Raw genomic sequence first — 22,790 nt, forward strand, 5'->3', positions numbered from 1 at the left:
TTTCGTTCTGGTGTAGAGGTGGTCGAAGATGCGCCACGCTCCGGCAGGCCTGTCGTCGAAAATTGCGATAAAATCGCTGAATTGGTCGAAAGAGACCGGCATAGTAGCAGCCGTAGCATCGGTCAAGAGCTGGGCATGAGTCATCAAAAATTCATTTCAATTTCAATAAAAAAAAAATTCAATAAAAATACCGCAAGACTTTTTTGACAACCCATTATATCAGTGGATTTTTGAGCTGTGACAGTTTTTATTTACCATTATATATGAGGCCTTCACCATTTGTATTTATTGCCACCGCTTTGACCTTGATGTTCGACCTTTCGAACATTTTGGTGATTTTTTTTTATATTGTTTGTAATGCTAATCGCCTGCGGCCCACCAGAACAATAAATAAGTGAATACTAATTTGCTCATATATTTTAAATGTTTTTGTTGTTTAATCGCATATATGCAATGTTATAAGTGGGAATCCAATTACCTATGAACCAATATAGATTGGTTGGGGTTTTACATACTGCTTTTACATATGTACGTGCATTTGTTGTGGAGTGTAAACGCTTTTTGTGATTCTCGCGCTCGGCTTGCCCGGTAATTTGCACAAACAACGCGTTGGTAACCAATTCGGCCGCACATTGCAACAACTCAATGACACATTTGAATAGATATTAACAATTTGTTTACGAAAGGTGACTCGCCACCACCGATGCCGCCAAAGCAACAATGAGACAAAGCGCCACAGGCACACACAGGTGAACGCCACTACGCGTAGAAAAAAGCTAACTGTGTAAATGTAAAAAAAAAACGCAACAACAACAATTGATACTTTGAAATAGTATGAAGTCATAAAAACTATCTAAAGCTATGTCATCGGATCATAAGCTCCACAAAACGACCCACACAGCGTTCCAGTGAGCTCATGTGTACCCCCTTTAAATATATACATACATACATATACATATGTACATATTTGCTTGAGCAAGGGCGTTCCGCAATTAGACAAACTGGCCGGGGTTTCTAAGGTGTGATCTGCAGTGAATAATTGGAGAAGAGTAAAATGGTCGCAGAGGTCTAATTTGGTGAAAAAAGTGTGCCTTCAACATGACCACCGCCACCATCACCACAAATAAATTGATTTAATTAGACTACGAACTGCTGCCCTATCCACCGTATTCTTCAGATTTGGACCTGTGCCAACTCTTTTTGCCTCCAAACCTGAAAAAGTCACCCATTTTCAGAAAGTTGTGCAAAATGGTTAAGATACCGCTATGAAAGACTAAGACCTCAGTGTACTTACTTAGAGAAATAAATCCCATTTTTCCCAAATTGAAATTTTTATTTTCTACGATAAGACAAATCGGGTCGCGCTCGTATATTTGCTTGCATATTCGCATGCATGATACTTGCGAGCTTTGTTTACTTGCTTATGCGACCCTCCGCTCATCCGACCAACCGTTCATCTCCCCGCTCTTCTGCACCCGCGCCCTATCATCCGCAAAGTAAATGATAACTCATCGGAAGCTGTTGACAGCCGATTATTTGTACTTCAAATTAGTTTCGAGAACAAAAAGCAATAACAACTACACCAACAATAACCACAACGATAACTACAAAATGTTTGTTAAAAGTGCAAACATTGTCATTGCAACAGTCGCAATTGATGCCGCCGCGTAATTGCAATATGCTAATGCTTACAAAAACAACAATGGAAAAAACTTGGCAGCAACAGACAAATCGCCGCCGCCGGAAGTTCTGTTTCGCACTAAATATAAGTATTTGTGCTATTATCGAGACAATAAGCGTACCGTAGCGCCTACACACAAAGCTATGCATACATACATACATACACGCACACAGATAAATGCCGCACTTCTGCTTATGACTTTAATCAGCAAAACATCTGGTGAAAAAATAATTACGTGAATGACTACGGGCATTCTCATTCAGTCGCGTTACATACGCTCACACTCCCATTCACACATCAAGCCGCGATTCCGCGCGTTCACTCGTCCAATCGCCGCTCAAGCGAATTACCCTTACGAGTATTTGTGCCGATTGTTTGTTGTTGTTAGTGTGTGGTAGATAGGTAGCAAGTGGTAATTAAAGTCAACAATTAGAAATCAGATTAAACGATTAAAATTATGTGAAATATATGCCATTGCGAATTCACGCTGAGAAAATGGAATTGGAAATGCTTTATGCTGAAAATATTCACTGGCTGATTGTGCATAATTTGCAAGCACTTTGAAAACCCCAAATTGCATAGGTATTATCCTCGGTTTTGAAGTTTTTTATTCAATTAGAGTTAGCGAATTTATAACTGTTTGTAGGGGTAAAGCATTTTGTACCGCAAAAAAGTGTAGACATAATCTCAATCTATAAAAACCTTTCCAAATTGGAAAGTAGTGTGGACGAATTTTTGAACAACTATTTCCGTCTCTTTACAACTTCCTTTCTCTGGCAGTATCTTTTAAGTAGATCTGCTAGGTAACGAGCGCGTGCCGAGACCCGTTCCCAATACAGTCGGGCCTAAATAAGCGGGATGGACATGGTTTTTTATTCGAACAAAGACTGTAAATTCGACAGCACTACTCCAAAACTAATTTACTCTTGGTGGTAAAGCCATTCTTAACAAGTAAGGAAGGCCTAAGTTCGTGTGCAACCGAACATTTTATAGATACTCTTGCAACTTGCAAAAATGAACGCGGGGAAATACCTTCAGATGTAAAACGTGAACCAGAGGATCGGAATGTAAGCAATTTAAATGCGTACATACATGTATATACTCTATATAACTCATACACAGACCGACAAATTCGGTATAAAATTTGTTAGAAAAACCAAAATCATTAGACGTAGTATATGGAAGTTGGGGTAGTATAGACCCGATTTTATCCATTAACTTTTGTCATGCCACATACCAAATAATGTTTCTTGGGTTTCATTATAGTATGTTACATACAATCACCAATCATAGAGAGTCAGTCGGATGTTCGGAAATCCTAAAAGGAAAGTTTTCGTTCAAATTTATCTATTTTAGGCACAAATATACACTGTTAGGAGCAAAACACGCTCTCTTATTTTCATTGTGATAGCTCACATATTGGCCGATATATCCAGTATAAAGTCACCTGGAAGTTCGAAAATCTTTGTATTAGGTATATGGCGGCTCAAGAACTGTTGACCCGATTCAAGCCATTTTTGACACACATCGACCGATATTTTCGATCAAAAGTCAATGGGATCCACATATTCGGTACCTAGGGGCTTGAACAGTTTTGGTTGGATTTGGACAATTTTTGGTCAAAAGGTGGCATACTTAAAGATAGTTATTACTGCAAAATTATATTCTGATGTATTGGTTATATCTTGGTTTGTGTAGTGGAAAGTGAAAAAATCAAATGAAATTTTAAATTATTATTAATTATAAAAATGTTTACATTTTTACACAGTGACATAAAAATATGTTAAGAATGCTACGTACTAAATTTTGTCGAAATGGGTCGGTCGTTTCCCGAGATATGGATTTTCACTAAAAGGAGAGCGATGCCACGGTTATCGTCTAATTTTCATACCGACTCTCATAAAACCCTGTCGTGGCATCTTTGGTAGAGAGCGGGGTCATCTTCCGATTTCATCCATTTTCACACTATGAATAGGTCTCCGTAAGCGGAGCTCAAATGCGTTTGTCTCCAAAGTAAGTAATATAATAGGCGTAGACAATTTTCACATATTGTCCTTGAAAAAAGGTAACATAGATGAAACAAAAATTCAAAAATACACTGAAAAAAGTTTCATGGATGTTGCAATATACTTGTCAAATCATAATAAGAATTACTACTCTTACCAGCTGAAGAGTTCAAAAGACCTAGTAGTTATCATAAAAGGTATAGAGTCTTCGGTAGACTCTAAAGATGTTAAAAAAGCAGTGGAAGAAGGTGAGTTGAGTATTAAATTAGTAGTAAATATGTGTAAAATAGAATTGATGTCGAATTCTAATCAACAAAAGAAAAACAAAACACATCCGATTTACAATCTAAAATATCTGCTCCATCGCAGAATATCAGTGCAATGCACAAACTGCCAAAGTATGGGCACACGAAAATATATTGCACTCTACACAGTGTCTGTGTGGTGTGTGGTGATTTACATCAAAAAGTATAAGTTAAAAACGTAATTATTTTATTTAGAAACTTTATTTGCATTGTTAATAGTTTCACGTTTACACTACATCTCCCTTAAGTAAGCTATTGTCCAAGCATATATTTCGCTGCTTTTCCATATTGGTGCAGCAACAATTTACTTGCGGCTCCCTTTACCAAATATAAAATGTCGTTGTTGCTATGCGATCTTACTCTTCAGGTGATCTTGCTGTGAGCAGCTTTATCATTGCAATTACAACTTCTGATGGTACCGTAACATTTCATTGTTTTACGCATCACCTCCCGAATGTCACCCATCAAAGAGTTATGCTGTTGCTCTGCGCTCTTATTGGTGATAATAATGATAAGAGAATTGATATGCAAATGAACGTAGTAAGCATTCCAGCATGAAGAGCCCAGCTTGAACGTGCGTAGCATTCAAAGCAATTTATGTTATGTTAGCTGACTAATTCTTCTTATGATAGTTGTTATCTTAACTAAGGTTAACTTTTATAAAGACTCTAAAAGGAAATTGTTTGTCGGAATTTAAGTATGTCGTAATCGAATGATAAATATTCCTCCTAGCGAAAATATTAAAGGGTAATATTAAAAATAATGCAACTCAAGGGTGCTATGCAAATGTGGTGAAAGGCAGCTCCGCACAAATGTAATTGTCCTAAAACTAACCAAATGGAAGCGTTGAAACTATGATTTACAACCTCACCCAATGTATGAGACAACAGCAAAATCAACTCAATCACTTGCTTAAGCTTGTCTAGTTTTTAAATACATTTAAGATTTTATAACTTCTTGTTAGCCTTAAAAACGGAGATCCAATAAATAAAGAAATATTGAAAAAATGGTCTTCCTATAATATTTGAGCTTATCAAATTTAGTTATTTAAGCTGTATTGGTTTAGGAGTTATGTGCATTAAACTTATTAGAGGGCAGGACCACGTCCACTTTTTCAAACTTTTTTGCCCATGGATGCCTCTTGCTACTACGATCCCCTGTACCAAATTAGGGTTTTATATTTTAATTTAGTCCTTAGTTATGGCACTTTATAGGTTTTCGATTAATGGCGAATTGTAGATATGGCAGTGGTCCGATTACGCCCATCTACGAACTCGTAATTTTTTTGTACTAAGAAACCCCCGAAGTTTAATTCAAATATCTCAATTTTTACTCAAGTTAAAGCTTGCTCGGACGGACGGACATAACCCTATATCTATCTCGATTAGTTTTAGGCGATACGTACAACTGTTAAGTGAACAAAACTATATTACTCTGTAGCAACAGGTTGCACGATTATAAAAAGCTGTGATACTGTCACAGAAATATAAAGAAAGTGGAGAAAGCTGCTGAATTACTGAATTGGGAGAAGTAAAAATACAGTGATAGATTCTTTCAAATCAAAATAAGTGCTTCCTCCTTTACGATTGCCACAATGATCTGTTTTGGCACAAATATTATTTCTTATATACTTCTATATACATACATGCTATTATTGCTGCAGTAAATTAGTACTGCAAGATTAAATTGTTTGTAGTTGATGTGCTACATAGTATTAGCGAAACAAACATTTCAGCATCTAGCGCAAAATTACAAAGAGATCTAGATAATTTATATAAATGGTTATGTGCAAATAAGTTAAAATTAATTAATACGAAAACAAAATACATAATTATAAATCGAAAAAAATACAAACAATGTGATACTATTGACCCAAAAGTTGACAATGAAATAATAGAACCTGTAAAAAATAGACAAACTTTAGAAATTACAAAATAGATGCATTAGATTCAGTGGCGGAGCTAGGGGGGGCGAAGGTGGCCGTCGCCCCGGGCGCAACGTCTTGGGGGCGGAAAAACTATCTTCGCCGTTTTTTAATATTCAGAAAAATACTTCAACAATTTTTTTTACAAATTTATTATAAAAGATAAAGAGTTGTACACTCACAATGTAATAATCTGAATAACAATGCTAAATATTAATTTTTACTCGAATACTCTTCAGTCTTTGAATTTGTCTTATATCTTTTGGCTTACATATATCTTTCTTAAAAATAGTGATAGAACTTAAAGATGCACTTTTCTAGCTTTGCCTAGCGACGTGTCACTCTCACAGTTAACCTATGCTTTGAATGTAACAAATACTTTTATTTCTCCAAATTTTCAAAAATGGTATTTAAAAACTCCAATTCGGGCAAAAATTCCTGCAAATTGTGTCAAAAGTGTAAAATATATAGGGCGAAAATGGGTTTTTTCTATGGCTTTTAATAAGATGTATTGTAAATTTACTATCAATTTCCTCAAAAACCGTATTGTGTGAATTTTGGAACTTCAGAGTTTCAGTTTGCGTGGCTTTTATATACTTAATATCGAAGATATTTTGTAAAAATTCACTTTTGTTCGAACCACCTAATGAAACTTGTAGGTAGGTAGATAAAGGGGGGCGGCAGAACATCCTTGGCCCCGGGCGCCCGAAGTTGTAGCTACGCCACTGATTAGATTGATTTTAAATTAATGAAATGCTCTCAAAATTAATTATGTTAAGTATAAAACAAATAATATGTTATCATACCATCAAAATGATATTTAACATGAGATGTGGTAATGCACCGAAATATCTAATAAATAAGGTAGCGTGCATAAACGAAAGGCACGACATTATTACAAGAAACAAAAATAATTTTACCATTATGTAGAACTGAAAAAGATAAGCAAAATCTATTTTATAAAGGCTTTAAATATCTCAATGAATTACCGAATGAAACACCAAATTGTGTTGATTTTTCTGTTTTTAAAACACGTCTTTATGAATGTTGTAAAACTTTAAATATAAGCCAGAAAAATTTATTGTAAAATTACTTGAATTTTAAATTGTAACCTAGGGTTATGCCGTAAAAGTACTAATAAATAAATAAAAACATGTCTTGATTAAACTGAGGCTTGTTATAGACAATACTGGTTTTCTCGGAACTAGGTATCTAAAAGGAATTAAATAGAAGATGTGACCCTGATATGAAAAATAACTTGTCTTACTAGAAAAGTCAAGCCGAAGGTTTAGAGAAATGCTTAGGTTAATCAAAAATAATTTTCCAAGATAAATCTCCGGAAACATTAGCATAGCCGCATTTATTTATTTCGTTAAGGGTTCTCTTTGACATGCAGATTCTGTCCAACAATAGTTAAAAGGACTCCAACATCAGTGAATGGAAGAGTATGCATGGAGTATGCCCAGTATTCTGCGATATTAGTCAAAAACTGATCCGTTAGCGAATACCGTTATTATTCGTATAATATGATATGTTGTTAATTTTGTTTGCAACAATATTACAGCGAGTGATCCAAGTAGAGGTACTTTTTCAATAGCCTTTTCTTTGCCAGACCCCACATCAGTCGTGTCAAGCTGTCATGTTGTTTTTGTTCAATGTTGTTTGGTATTTTATCGTATCGTACGCCTCAAAAGCATTTAGAAATCGTTTAACTTTATTACGAAAATTCACGTTCTGTAAAGAATGTGTTTCGCCCAACTTATGGTGAACAAAATTGTCCTACTGAGCGTACTATTCGCAACAATCTCACCTACCTTGAGACCCAGCATTCATTATTGGATAATATTCGACCGAATAGACCACGTCTAGCATGCAGTGAAGAATATATAGCAGCCGTAGCTGAGAGTGTACACAAAGGCCGTAGAGAGTCCATTCGGCGCCGTGGATTTGTTATGACAACACTTCGGTGAGCAGATAATTTCACGTTTTGGGAATGTCGATTGGCCATCAAGATCATGTGATATCACACCGTTAAACTTTTTCCTGTGGGGATATGTTAAGTCTTAAGTCTATGCGGACAGTCCCACTTCGATACAGGTCTTGGAATAAAACATCACGTTTGTCATTCACCAGTTACCAGTCGAAATGCTCGAACGGGTTATCGAAATTTGGGCTCAATGGGGACCATCTGAGACGTAGCCGCGGCCAACATGTGTAGAAGTTCACGCAAGTGAAGAAAGTCCTCTGATCGCCAGTGGCCAGAAACGATTCTTTTATATATGGCTCAAGCTGCTCACGACTTCCGGTCTTTGACCTAGTATCCTCCGGGTATCCTAATAACATCCGTTTGAAGGCGAGCTAAAGTGCGAAGCGAAACATCCCCTTCCACAGGGTTGAGCCCTGGGTTTGGGACCCGCGACGTAAAAAATACTACCAATGAAAAAGCCTCGGATGAGAAACCCCCCTTTTGAAGACGACCATGGAAACGAAATAAGGGCTACGAAATGCGATGGACGGGACATGGACTGAGACGATAGGCCCTTGTAGCATTTACTACAGTGGCCATATAAAGGAGCGCATGTTTGGTGTGGGATTCGTGATGGGATAGAGACTCCGTCGCCGAATACTGTCATTCACACCGATGGATGAACGTCTAGCCACAATCCGCATCAAATCGAAGTTCTTTAACATATCGCTTATTTGCGCCCACGCCCCGATGGAAGAGAAGAACGATGTGAACAAAGATGCCTTCTATGAGCGCTTGGAGACTTTAACGCCAGGATGGGCAAAGAAGGTATCTTTGGCACAGCGGTCGGTAAATTCAGCCTCTACAAGGAAACATCCCCAAATGGGTTGAGGCTGATCGACTTCGCCGGGGACGAAATATAGTTATCTATAGTACCAGATTCCAGCATAGGAAAATTCATCAAGCTACCTGGCTGTCTGCGGATCGAAATACCACCAACCAACCGAACGATTTTCTACTCGACTTGCACTCTTGCTCTCTGAGAGCACTTGTCAACAACTCGGTATACGGAAACTGAGGTGCCCGATGGATTGCCGGCCCGGCTATTCAAACACGGCGGCGAAGAACTTATAAGCAAAATACATCAGCTTCTTTGTAAAATATGGTCGGACGAAAGCATGCCCAACGATTGGAATTTAAGTGTGCTCTTCCCAATCCACAAAAAGGGATATCCCACAACCTGCGCCAACTGCCGTGGGTAAGCCTCCTCAACATCGCGTATAAGATTATATCGAGCGTATTGTGTGAAAGCTTAAAGCCCACCGTTAACAAGCAGATTGGACCTTATCAGTGTGGCTTTAGACCTGGCAAATAAACAACCGACCAGACAGAATGACCGTTAAGGGACATTTTCATTGAGTAAAACAGTAAATTTTGTAGACTGATATTTCCATGTTTGATTTTTACTGAAACATTCCGCGGACTTTTTCGAAGGGATTCGACCTTGGAAGGATTTTTCAAAATTCGACTTATTTTCGGAGATACAGTTGATTTTGTGAGGTTGCGTCCGTGGTCACTAGAATTGCCTCCTAAACTTTAAACGCGTTTTTCTCGAAACTACTTTTTTTGAGGTGGTTGACATGATATCTCAAGTTCTACTGAACCAATTCCTTTGAAATTTGATATATATCTTCTTTATACAATGCTCTATCGTGTCTGCCTTGGATTTCGGAAAATTTTGATTTGAAGTATTTTTAAAAAATTCGAAAAGGTCGAAAAAATCTAGTCAAAAAATTTTATTTTTTAAGTCGACGCCATTTTGTTATTATTATGTTTTTTTTTGTTTTTTGAAAATGGTCAACCCGATAACGACATCCTAACTAAGGAATTGTTTTTTGTGTTTTAGATCTCTACAAGGGTTGAAATCACGTCAACCAGGACGCACCGTATTTTTTGAAGCCCCCACTCCACCGGCCCGTATCTCGACGAATTTTGATTTTTTTCTTGGAATTTTTTTTTATATTATTAAAATGTCAATGAAAATCAAATGTATAAGAAAATGGATGGTAAAAATGTTTTTCTTTTTTTTTATCTTTGTTTAACAAATGCCTAAAATTCATGCGTCTAGACCAGAATACCCCTTAACCCTGCTGTTAGGTTAAGAGCATTTGGTCCAATGTTTTTTTTGTTTTCTTTGTAACTTTGGAACGATGATATATACTGTCTAAATTTTTCAGCTCAAGTGGTCTTTTTATAAAACAATATTATGTGCGAAAATTTAATTCTCTGACTTAAAACTGGACTAAGATAAATTGAAAATGACGAGTCTTAGGTTAAGGGACCATTTGGTTTCTTTCTTTGATTTTCTTTACATTAATTTTCCAAAAATAAGTATTTATTAGTTTGTTCGATATTTTTTGGCACTACATGATGAGCAAAATGTTTTTCGGTTGGTTTTGCAAATAAAACTGCATTTTACAAAAGACTTGCATATGTCCTTCAAGACAGAGTGATGACCGTTCTTTATATAAAATCAAAATGCAACTGCCCGCTTCATGTTAAAATGAACTTATTCAAAAATGAATGAATGAACATATACAGAATATATACAGTGGAACGAATTAAAAAATGAATCTGTATTGTAATAGATTGTAGGGCTGCCAAACGTGACAAATATGGTGATGACACATATTAGTATTTTCTATCACAATTTTTTCTATTGGAGGCGGAAAAAACAACAAAAAAGCTGAGACAATGTCATGGCATCTGGACACTGCAAATCGAGTTGGTCCTGGTTGTGTTGAGATAATATTCTCAACCGCAGATCCAATATGCTAAGGTAATGGTGTGGCACTCCATACCATCTTGTTTTTAGCAATAAATAAGGAATCAACAGAGCCACTTGGAGTTAAGAGGGGTTCCGGTTCACTATCTGTTTCAGACTCATTTGTTTCATAATTCTCCGAATTATAATCAATATCGCAATCTGAGATATCCGATTCACTTTCTGCATAGAGCACTTCTCGTATCTCGTCTTCATTCACGTGCGCCATTTGATAAGTAAACACGTCCGAACTCTCGAAATCAACACACAAACTGAACAAATTCGCATAAACATTCGTGATTCTCTACCACAAAAAGCCAAAAGGGGGAATCCCGCTATTATTTTTTGCACTAGCTATGATGAGTAAAGAAAAATGCAAAACGGGGGAACCCCTCGCCTAGTTTTTTTTTACCAGAGTTGAGTAAATAATAAAATAATAATATTTAGCAAGTATTGAACCAAAGTAAATATAAAGACTAAGATTAAATTGTTATTTTGTATGAAAACTGCAGTATGGACCAAATGGTCCTCTAACCTAAGATTCGTAAGTTTTTTTTAACCTAATAGCAGGGTTAATAAATTCATAATCTGGAAACTAGAAAATATCCAATTTTGGTAAGATATCCAGGGCAACAAATTTCGTTTATACTACAGCTGTGTTATTTGGTTTGAAATATCTTGAAAGATGTCATTTAAGGAGTTAAATATCATGGAATTTTATTGTAGGTTTCTGTACTGTACCTACCCAACAACTTGGAGACAGCGCCTTGTTGCGTCAGCATGTGTTGGGCCAAATCGTAGCCACGCAAACCGAAACGAGAGAGTTCCAAGAGGCGATGTTGCGACATTAGAGCATTGAGCGTGGAATGTGGGGCTGGATGCGCATTTCCAAAGATGCTACCCAAACTTTGAGCATTCGCAATGCCCGGCGGTATAGAGGCAGGTGGAGCGGCTGGTAGTCCCACTACAAGGAAGATAGAATGAAAGGAAATGGTGAGACAAATAATTGAAAAAAAGAAATAAACGGTGAAACTGTAATTATGAAGAAGATTTGACAAAAAAATGTGTCAGTGTGCTTGCAATTTGCTAAAGTGTGAAACCTCATAAGCCACCACAAGCCATGCTCCTTTTACTTCACTTTTTTCTGGTGTTTCGAGCAAAAGTTTAATTTGCTTTTACGCGGAATTTAAACGAGGCATCACACAGAAATTCCGCACATTGCGCGCCAACACCAAATCACTACAAATTTGTTCCATTGCACTGTCAACACAATTGTCTTTGAAGTTAAAGTTGCAACACTCGTAAGGAACACAAGCAGAAAGGGTAAAAGAAAAAACGCCCGTAACACTAACACATACCGTCAGAGCGCAGACGGAGATAGTAGTAAGAGTCCGCTAAATACTTGAGCCAGCATTTGCGGCTAGGAAAAAACTAAAAATGGTATAAAACTAAAAATCAGACGCATCGCACAAAATAATCGATACGTGATCATGGCTTGACGAGCCACTAACATGTCATATATGGGCATAATAGAGTGCTGGCTATCAAGAAGTCGTCATCGCGCTTTCGAATGCCGCGCCACAACAGCATGGCATCTTGAACGTCGTCATAATCATCTCCCAATGTGCGCACGAGTCCCCCAAGTGGCGGGCGATAACGCGACGCGTCCATAACACTTGCCATTCGACTCATTATATGGCAGCGCGCGATCTGCAGCCACTTACCAACAGCGGTGTTATCAACGAGTCGCGCGCATTGTGCGGTCCACCACCACCGGTCGCGTAGTCATGTTTTCGGTGCTAATTTCATCACTTGCTCGGAATTTGAGGAATTCTTGACAAGTTCCAAATACCGACGGACTTCGTCGATCAATTCATTGTCATTGTATGGCAGTTGGCTGGGATCGGCACACATACACAGCAACGCGCCATGGCGCGCAACCTGCTAAATAAAAAACCGCCAACGAACCAACGCGCGTCCATCTAAATCGCCCGGCGTAGGGCAATCCATATTGGCAGCAGTTCGTTCGTTGCTCAGATGCGAGTAATTTAGTAATTCCTGGGATGTAGAAGCTTTTATGTACAATTTGACATTTTATCTGATCGCAAGAACTGCTCACATTTTAACACTTTTTTGCCAATTCCAAGTAGCAACAACAAGTCTGACGGCTGACGTTTGGTTGTTTAGTTGTTTGACTGTTGGCTGCTGGTTATTGGCTCGCCGTTGCATTGCTGGATTGCCGCATTTGTCGCATGAATGACCTGCGCAATGCGTACGTTGCAAATTCCTTGGCTTGAGCGTCGTAGTCGTGCAGTTCACTTCAATTCGGTTAAGGCAGATAAATGTGCAATGCTTGAGATTTTATGTACCTTTTTGTACAAGAAATGTTTTGATTTCGGATTGCATAAGCATTAAAAGACAGATTTTTTAAGCCTGGCTTTGTGATTTCTAAAACCAGTAGTAGTAGTAGTAAGTTCATACTTGAAGTTCGGTATCGGCTCGTAGTAGGGTATCGTCTTAATAATAAAAGAGTCTTCAAGAGAGATCTCAATATCTACTTTAAAGACATTAAGGTCCTTAAAAGTGTTGCTGTTATTGTAACGGAAAGAGAACAATCTCTGTATATTTTGGAGAACGCAGCCGAATTGGCAGTCTTTGGTCGATTAATATACCAGATCCGTTCTGACTCTTGAGGGAACAGATGCTTCGACAGTTTTTTGAAGAGGAAATTGTGAATTTGACCAGGCTTCTCAGTTCGTTGCAGTAGCCTTTCATCTATAGAGTTCCTTAGTTTTAGTATATTGCGGTGAGTGAGGAGAAACTTCAATATAGTCTAGCTCAGGACATTTTTTTAATACTTTATATTATGTATACATATGGTATATTGTATATAAGGGTTATAGATATTTAAAGAAAATAAATGTGTTTCAGTTAGCATGTTACAAAGTAGGGTATAAGAAAATATGGATACAAGTATAATTATGACAAAGTTTTTTTTTTTTAAATAATAATGTGATTCAGTGGCTTCGTTATCCATTCACTTAATTAAACTCTATCAGACTTTTCGGTCTTCTTTAGATTTTTAATTGATTCTTAAAATATTTAGAATATTTCAAGGCTTAGAAGCTTGGAAATTGCAATAGTGTGAATATTAAATTTATGAGTAAGGCTATCGAGCTGATCCTATGCTTGACTAACACTAGGTGGATCTTGGAAAATTTGGTACTCCAAAAGAGTTTGCCATATATTACTAATTTCTGAAAATATCTACTACATTAAAACTGATAGCTCACTTAAAGCTATTGCGTAAGTATATTACGGAAATAGGACCCTTTGGGATTAAGGTCTCGTAGCTCAAATGAATTATTCTTTGATAAAATCTTCAGAGCGTAGGATTTATGTATCAATATAAGTATACTGATGCACACGCACTCTTTCGTTGAAAAATTTCCACTTAGTAATAAATATATGTACAAGGATATTTTATTTGATTAAGCGGCATCTTGAATGAAATTAGCAATTTATTTATGGCAACAGGTCGTTTGATTTATTGTCTAAACGAAAACTCAACACTCTAATATTAATCAGCTGCTCACTGGTCAATTGGACAGCATTGTTGCTGCCGTTGCCGCTACCGTTGCGAAACGCATACTGCTTTTACCTCTAATGTGTGGCAATGCAAAGCATATTTCACACTTGCCACAAACGTTGCAGGCGCGAGCTGCTGTCGTTGTAAGTATGTAAGTAAGCGTTAAGTAGGCGTTCGCGCGCCATTAATACGTGCTTAAAACGCGTGTTCTTTTATTTATTTCTTTCAGTTTTTCTTGTTTGCCCAGCCAATTTGTTCCCTCAACATGTTTGGTCAATTGTTGTTCAGATGTATTCCTTGATTTATGCCGCGCACGAGCATCATAGTTACCATGGGCTGATTCTAACTGACCCACCAGTCGGCCAGCTGACTAAGCGACTGACCGTAGAGTAGAATGGAGTGCTGCCGGTTTCACATTGCGTGGTCGCAGTACGCACATGGAGCACCGCATCTCCACGCTTATGGCATGAATGCCAAGTTCAAGCGGTTGGTGGATGATTTATCCGCGCGTTCATGCGCAAGCGCGCACGCCTGCTTGTGAAAAGAAAATAAAAACCGAAGTTTACCGCACGCGTGCACTCTTACCCCTCTTCACTCGATTCGTGGAATGCTCATCACTGAATCGTTAAATCGGCTTAAGCGGCAACAACAACCCAGCTGTTGCGATTGCCACACCAAGGAAAAAGTTGTCTCAGCGGTAGTGGCAATGATGGGGAAACAACGGCAGCCACTCGCGATCAGCTACGGTTATTGTAATCGTTTCGCCACTGACAAGCTTACACGCATCCAGAAGCCGCCAACTTCCAGACGTCGCATTCGCATTGCAAAGTCGTTTGCTGCGCTGCGTACAAGTGATGATCACACCGGAATTCAATTGATAGTTTGATTTATTGCTACCGGTAATTTTTTTGGCTCGTCAGCTTCGCGCACACTCAGCGCTTCGAAAACCGTGTGCATCATCATTGCAGTGCATGTATGTGAGTGACTTCCCGCATTAAACCTCAACGTAGACGCACGTCGTCACCGTCCAACGTTTGCAGTTACAAATGCAACGAGCGTGTGCAACGTCAGCAACGCCACGATCGTTTAGCGCTGATCTCGTTCATGCGTTTTGAGTTTTTGCGCTTCTGGTGTTTATGCCACATTGCTCCACTACTTCATAGTTTTCCAATTTATGTTTGCCATCTTCTTCTCCGACCGTTCGCTCTGTGTATGGCGCTGGTGCTAATGTGACCATCTCTGCGGCAAGCTTCAAGCTTTATCTTCGAAGTGCAATACTTTATGGTTTGTCTTTGCTACTGTTACAGTGGTCGTCATCGGTGTCGAGAGTTTGCGCTGCTATTTCATGTAATGAAGGTTTTGAAAAATTACAATTTTTTCCGGGTTCTAACAAACGAACTTTATAATTCATCGAAGTCGAGATTAGATTTAATAAAAACTTTCTAACACCTGAAGATTAGATCAATTCTCTTCCAACAAATACCGTTTTGTATTTTGAAGGTCAATAGTCTCACTACTTAAATATTTCTTATTCTAATTTTTATATCTAAAAAGTACGTGTTTGTCCGCGATGGACGACTAAACTACTCAACCAATTTTAGTAAAATTAAGCACACTGTGTCCAGTTCGAACCAACTTAGAAGATAGGATAGTTAAAACAATTCATAAATAAAGAGCACAGTCAAAACTCTCTTAAATGGACGCCCTATTAACCATGCAGACAACTCTATTAACTAGAAAGAAACGCTGGTAACCAGATATTGAGAAAGCAGCCTTAAATTCGTAATTTTTTCCATTAAAATTTATTTGTATGAACATATTCAAAATTAAATCTCAAGTACAATCCCTTGGATTCTTATACCGATAAAAACGTTTTCGCCTTTATTCGTAAATAAAATTTTCACTGCATTGAATAGTTTATTATATGAATAGTAGTATAAAATGTATACCACAGCAACGCGTGGCTGGATCCCCTAGTATTATATAAGGTCTAGTAATGGGAGAATCCATTTACAGAAGCTTCTTTTGAGATACATTTTTCACCAGCACTAGGAACATTTAGTTACCACTTGGAGCCAAGACGGACCTATAATTTCCCAAAGAACCTCCCGAAGCATCTGACGAACCATTATCGAGAAGTTCTGGAGCTCCTCGTCAATGGAAACAGTGCTTACATATTGGTCAGATTAGACGACTTCCATTATTGTATCTATAATTTCTATAATTGATCTTTTCGAATCATTTTCGGTCGCCTGTATTGCGTTTTCACCAGGAAGATTTGAACTTTCAACATGTCCAAGGAAAAAGTTTTAAAGATGGAAGGAAATATGTTATTATATTTTGTTCCAGAGAAATACAACTAATAAGATTTTTTGGCAAAACATTCTCTATGACTGTGTGGAAACATAGCTGTTGACTGTTTTCTCTGCAAATTTTTAGTTATCTGAGGTATATAATAAGCCATGTCTTAACTGGTATTACGGGGTATTTTCAATAAAGCTTTCTTTTGTGCTTACAAGAACCCTTACACCAAATGACCCATATGCATCAGCAGAAACTTTTGAATCTATCACAATTTTGTTGAGGCTGCTATTATCAATTCTGGTCAATTTGCCTAGTTCACCGAATGTATGACCACCCAGATATTTCAACTTTAGTCGCGGCGAAAGTCGGACAGTGGAGAAGAAACTGTATATATGTTTCCTTTTGCCATCGCCCATACAACTTTTATCGTCAATATTCTTAGCCCCACTGCATGATACCTATTGAATGGTGTCCCGTTAAGGGGGTGTTCTGGTCTAGAAGCATGAATTTCAGGTAATTTTTAAAGTGTCGCAAAAAAAAGCAATTAATATTTTTTCTATCAATTTTTTTATTAGTTATTTGTTAATTTTAGAAGAGTACAGAAAAAAATTAAAAACTAAAAAAGTAAAAAATTTCAAAAATTATGAGCTGACGAAGTGGGGGGTCTCTAAAAATTTCCACGTGACCATACCCATTATTTCAACCCTCCTAGTTATCTGAAACCAAAAAAAAAGATTATTAATCTAGAATAATGTCGCAATGGCCAGAACTACGGAAAAGTGGGAACAATTTTTTTTCATAAAATGGCGACTGCCTAAGTTTTTTGGATCACTTTTTCTGACTATTTCGAATTTTTTAAAAATAATAAAAATAAAAATTTGGGGATGGGGCTAGTTCTAACCATAAACAAGCCTATAAAGAAAACTATATTAAAATTTCAAGTAAATCGGTCAAGTAGAACCTGAGAAATTGTGGGTATCGTTCCGAAAAAGTCAGTTTTGAGAAAACGCGTATAAAGTTTCGCGTAAAGTTTTTTGTTCGATTAGTTCCGGCCGAATCAGTTTGGATGCCGGGTCAGAAAAATGCCTATATCTCCGAAAATAATTTGAATTTAGAAAAATCCTCTTGTACACATATTTTTGAATAGTTAAACTTCGAAAATATAAAAACAAAAAAATTTCGGTTTTTTTTTAATTTCTAGACCAGAATACCCCCTTAAAACTTCAAGATTTGTGGCAAAATAAACCTTGCTTAGAGCAAGTAGATGAAATTCTTTCATAATATTTAAATTCTGAAAGTTTCTTTTACCGACAAATTAGAGCCTAACCTAACAAGAGGTTCTTCGAAAAGAATTTAGTTTTGGAAAATAATATTAAAAATCAACAACAAAAAACATGGTGGAATGTTGCCAAATTATAAAGCGCATCGATATGGAAACTTAAAGATGACACAGTGTGTGTTTGTGCCATTCGCACATCAGTGGCAATTTGTTTTGCACAAGTACGTGCTGTCAAATAAAATTAATTCCACATCGGCGTTCGGTCGTCTTCCCACCGCCGCCACAGTCAAATAATGGCAACACCAACAGCAATTGCACTGCCACAGTTCTGCACACCACACACCACACACCACTTTTATTCGCAGCATTCTTCCTACTAAGCTGCCGCGCGACCCACTTTGCAACGCTCTTGGCAATGCTGCCGCTCAAGCGCACCTCGTCGCCAATTCAGCAACAACAACAAGCAGAGCAACAACAACAGCAGCAGTCAGTGGAGCTTGCCAGCCTATCGGTCTCTTAGTCGGCTCACTCGTTGGTTGCCGCGCCGCAGCGCCGCCGCGCTCGTCTGACCAACCTACTGAGATCGCTCACATGTCAGCGCCGAGGGCTGCAAGGGGGGCACGCGCTGAGGTAAGCCGGTAAAATGTCACAGCATGATGGCAGATTCAGTTTACTGACTTTGAAAGGTGTTGGAAGTTGCACAATAAATAAATAAATTATAAAACTTAAGCTTAAAGGGCGAATGCAATGTAGACTACACCAAACACATAAGCGTACATATGTATATATGTACATGCGATTGTGAGTTTTTGTGCGTTTTAATGCGAACAAGTACGCGCAAACATTGCTTGTAGTTGGTACACACACGGGTTTAGAGTTACCATTTGCCATATTCTAGGAAAGTGAAAAGAACTGTGGACACCAGACCGTTTTTGCTGTTGCCTTGCGTTCTCGTGCTTCTTGGTGATTCGTCGTTATTGTCAGTGTGGTCAACAGAGTTGACTTGTTTGGCTTTGTTTTTACCTTTGCTAAGTTTTTGGGCGACTTTATTGCATAACAAAAATATTTTGTAATAAACTGCATATTAGAAAGACATCATGATAATTGATACTCGCTCAGAACAATAATGGTTAAAGTCGAAATTAACATATGGCAAGATGCCGATCATTGCTATTTCTTTGGGATTTCGCAGTTGCGTAGTGGGATAAGCGCTTGACAATTAAAAGAAATTGGAACTATACGATAGGCTGGCTCGCCAAGAATTGAAGAATCATCAAAAGAAGTTACATACTGGCCGATATATGCGGAATAAAGTCACCAGGAAGTTCGATTTTCTTCACATTGTGTAAAGGGGGCTAATTAAAACAGACGACCGGTTTCAATTAATTTTTAACACACAGACATACTATTATCAGGAAAAAATTCTCTTCCAATTTCAATTATACATATATATATTATACTACTGTGAGCAAAAAATAGTAAGACCCCATTCGTCGAAATATATTTTTCTAGGTTAGTATGACTATCTTTGCCAAATGTCACAGCAAAATAAACATTAGTGTTTAGTATACGCTTGTCTTTCTGAAGTACATATGGTGCATTCGGCGACTTTTACGATGAGTGAAATTGTTCAACAAAGAGTTCCATTAAATTTTTGGTGTAGAATCAAATTAGTGTCGAAACGTTCAAAATGTTAGAAAAGGCCTTCGGTGATAATTGTTTGTCGCAAGCAAATGTTTTTGATTGGTACAGGTTGCTCAGAGAGGGTCGAGAACGCGTTGACGACGAACCACGTCCAGGACAGCCATCAATATCGACTGATGATCAACACGTGAATACAATAAAGGAATCTTTGCTTCAGAATCGACGATTAACAGCCAGTGATCTTACTGGCATCGTTGGAATGTCGGAAGGATCAGTGAAAGACATTTCGAAAGATCATTTGGGTCTAAGAAAAGTGAAAGCAAGATTGGACAAAATCACAACATTTTTTCGAAAAATAGAATCGCGTTAACGTCTGTGAAATAAGGCTTTCCGACTACCAGGATGACATGAACCGCATTATTACTGGCGATGTGTCTTGGATCTATTCTACGATCGGCCGAATATTGTGGCAAAGATGAGCCGAAGCCGAAAAAACGCGTTAAAGCAGGTAAAAATCAGGTTAAGCTTCACGGTTTTCTTCGATTTTCGAGGTGTGGTGCTCTCCGAATTCACTCCAACCGGCCAAACTGTCAACAAGGAATACTATTTAAGTGTTATGCGTCATTTGCATGAAGTTATTCGGAAAGGAGGCTGGAACTATGAGCCGACAACTCGTGGTTTTTGTACCACAATAATGCCTGTCGCCTACTGCATTAATTCTTCTTTTTTCCTGAAATTTTCAATCAATATCGTGACCACCGTAGTCGCCTGATTTAGCTCCGTGTGACATCTGGCTATTCAGCAAACTCAAACGGCCGCTCCGAGGAAACCGTTCTGAATCAGTTGAAAGCATTTCACTAGAATTGCTACGCGCAAATTGACTTTAAGAACGGTTTATAGGATTAGAAAAAACGATGGCACAAGTGTATTGGTGCCAAAGGAGAATACGGGGAGGGGGACGACATAGATTTTGAAGAATAAATTAAAAACTTTAAAATTATGAATAAAGTTTTACTATTTTTGTGCGTACGCTCCGAGGTCCTAACATCGACTCGGACCACTATCTTGTTGCAGCGAAGATACGCACCCGCTTCTTGCAGTAAAAAACGCACGTCATTAAACACGAGGAAGGTAAGACGTCGAGAAGCTGCACTCACAACAGACAGCCGAACGAGTTTCTACTCGACTTTCACTCTTGCTTTCTCAGAGCACTCATCAGCAACTCGGTATAAGCGAACCGTGGGACAGCATTCCAAGCGCCTTACGTGCAGCTTCAAACAAAACCATTGATTTTCGTAAAAGGCAAAAGAACAGTTGGTACGATGAGAAGTGCCGCATCGCATTGGAGAAAAAGGACACTGCCTACATCGCAACGTTACAATCGACCACAACACATGCGGGATGGGATAAATAATGAGAGTTGAAGAGGGAAGCGAGACGCATTTGAAGACAAAAAAAGATAGCCCGAAAAGCTAGCCAACAGGGGTAATGCTCAAAGATTCTACGAAAAGATGCGGTGATTAGCAGAAAGTTTCAAGACCTTAGCATAGTCCCAGAGGTGATCGAGTAACTGATGCCCAGAGTATACTGAAATTTCGGAGGGAACAATTCTCCAGACTGCTGAATGCCACTGAAAGCATAACAGGAGATGACAAACCCCATACCGCAATCGATGACGATGAAGCGGACGTTCCATTGCTCGACCATGAAGAAGTTCGAATAGCAATTACTCGCCTGAAGAACAACAAAGTGGCAGGGGCCGTGGGATTCAGTTTCTTTGTAGAATATGGTCGGACGAAAACAAGCCCGACAATTGGAATTTAAATGTGCTTTACCCAATCCACAAAAAGGGAGACTCCACAACCTGCGCCAACTACCGTGGGATTAGCCTCCTCCACATCGCACGAGGTTCTATGGAACGCACTGTGTGAAATCTTAAAGCCCATATACAACAAACTGATTGGACATTGTCATTCGAGCTGCAGAGCTGAATGGAGAAGGTACAATCTTCTACAAGAGTGTAGAACTGCTGGTCGATGACATCAATATCATTGGCTTCAACATCGCGCCGTTAGTTCTGCTTTCTTCAGGCTGGATAAAGAACCCAAACAAATGTGTCTGGTGGTGAACAAAGGCAAGACGAAATATCTGCTGTCATCAAACAAACAGTCGTCGCATTCGCGACTAAGCTCCCACGTCACTGTTGACAGTTATAACTTCGAAAACGTAGATAATTTATCTTGAAACAAGCATTAACTCCAACCACAAAGTCAGCCTCGAAACGCAAGGCAGACTAATTCTTGCGAACAGGTGCTACTTCGAACTGAGTAGGCAATTGAGAAGTAAAGTTCTCTCTCGACGAACAAAGACCAAGTTTTACAAGTCACTCATCATCCGCAGTCGATGGAAAGATGAACTGTACGAGATGTACGACGACATTGACATAGTTCAGCTAATTAAGAGACAGCTGTCGTCCGAATGGATAAGAACACTCCAGCCCCAAGAGTATTCGACAGAGTACTCGCCGAGGGATAAACCGGATTTGGTTGGAATCGGTCAAGTAGTTCCGGAGGTATGTGATTTCTTCTAAATGAGGGCGGTGTCACTCCCATCGTTCAATTTGTCATTCCTTCGTATTAAATCCCCTTTTACTGTTCCGTATGAAAATGTAATATTTCTGACTCTTTTATCTAGTTATTAATTTATCGATATCTACTAAACTTTTTAACATAAGCATTACATGGGGTGTGGGCCGAGTTATAATCCGATTACATCACAGGATAAAAAGACTTCAAAAAATTTGTCCGGCGCAAAATTGGGTCATATAGCTCGAAAATTTTTAAAAAATATATACATTAAATTTTCCTTAATTTGTAGGTTTTATTTAACAAAATTATAATTTTGAAGAAGTATGCACCATTTTGTTCGACAACTGGTAATTTCATAACCCCACTTCTGGGCTCTTGCTTATTTAAGGTAGTCCAATTGTTGATAGAATTGATCCGAAGTAATAGTTTTGTCTCTCGGGAACAGCTCATTGTAGATACCTGTCTTGAGAGTTTGTCCTTATCGTAAAAAATCGCATATCATTGGTAAGTAGTATCAATGAGAGAACCAATGGTTTGAGAGCAACGATGAAACAAGATTATGAAGCTCCTACGGTACGATTCTACCTACCTACTTACCGTTTTTCTACACAACTTTGCCAATTTGAGTCCGGCATGATTTTAACCTCACGGCATCTGTTTTTACTGGCCCTGTGCCCCGT

General features: G+C 38.4%; 1 protein-coding gene across 4 annotated transcripts in view; it reads right to left on the bottom strand.

Annotated features, from left to right (window-relative positions):
• LOC126762645 (paired box protein Pax-6-like) overlaps positions 1–22,790 on the bottom strand; it is a 31,763-nt gene that overhangs the window by 7,376 nt on the left and 1,597 nt on the right. For 3 of the 4 annotated variants that reach the window (XM_050479537.1, XM_050479540.1, XM_050479539.1), the window contains exon 2: positions 11,452–11,670. The exons of the other annotated variant lie outside the window; for it this stretch is intronic. In XM_050479537.1, coding sequence (XP_050335494.1) covers positions 11,452–11,670 — 219 coding nt within the window. The remainder of the gene's footprint in view (positions 1–11,451; positions 11,671–22,790) is intronic. 4 annotated transcript variants of the gene reach the window in all.

This window comes from Bactrocera neohumeralis, chromosome 6, assembly GCF_024586455.1.
Source record: "Bactrocera neohumeralis isolate Rockhampton chromosome 6, APGP_CSIRO_Bneo_wtdbg2-racon-allhic-juicebox.fasta_v2, whole genome shotgun sequence".
Lineage (NCBI taxonomy): Eukaryota > Metazoa > Arthropoda > Insecta > Diptera > Tephritidae > Bactrocera > Bactrocera neohumeralis.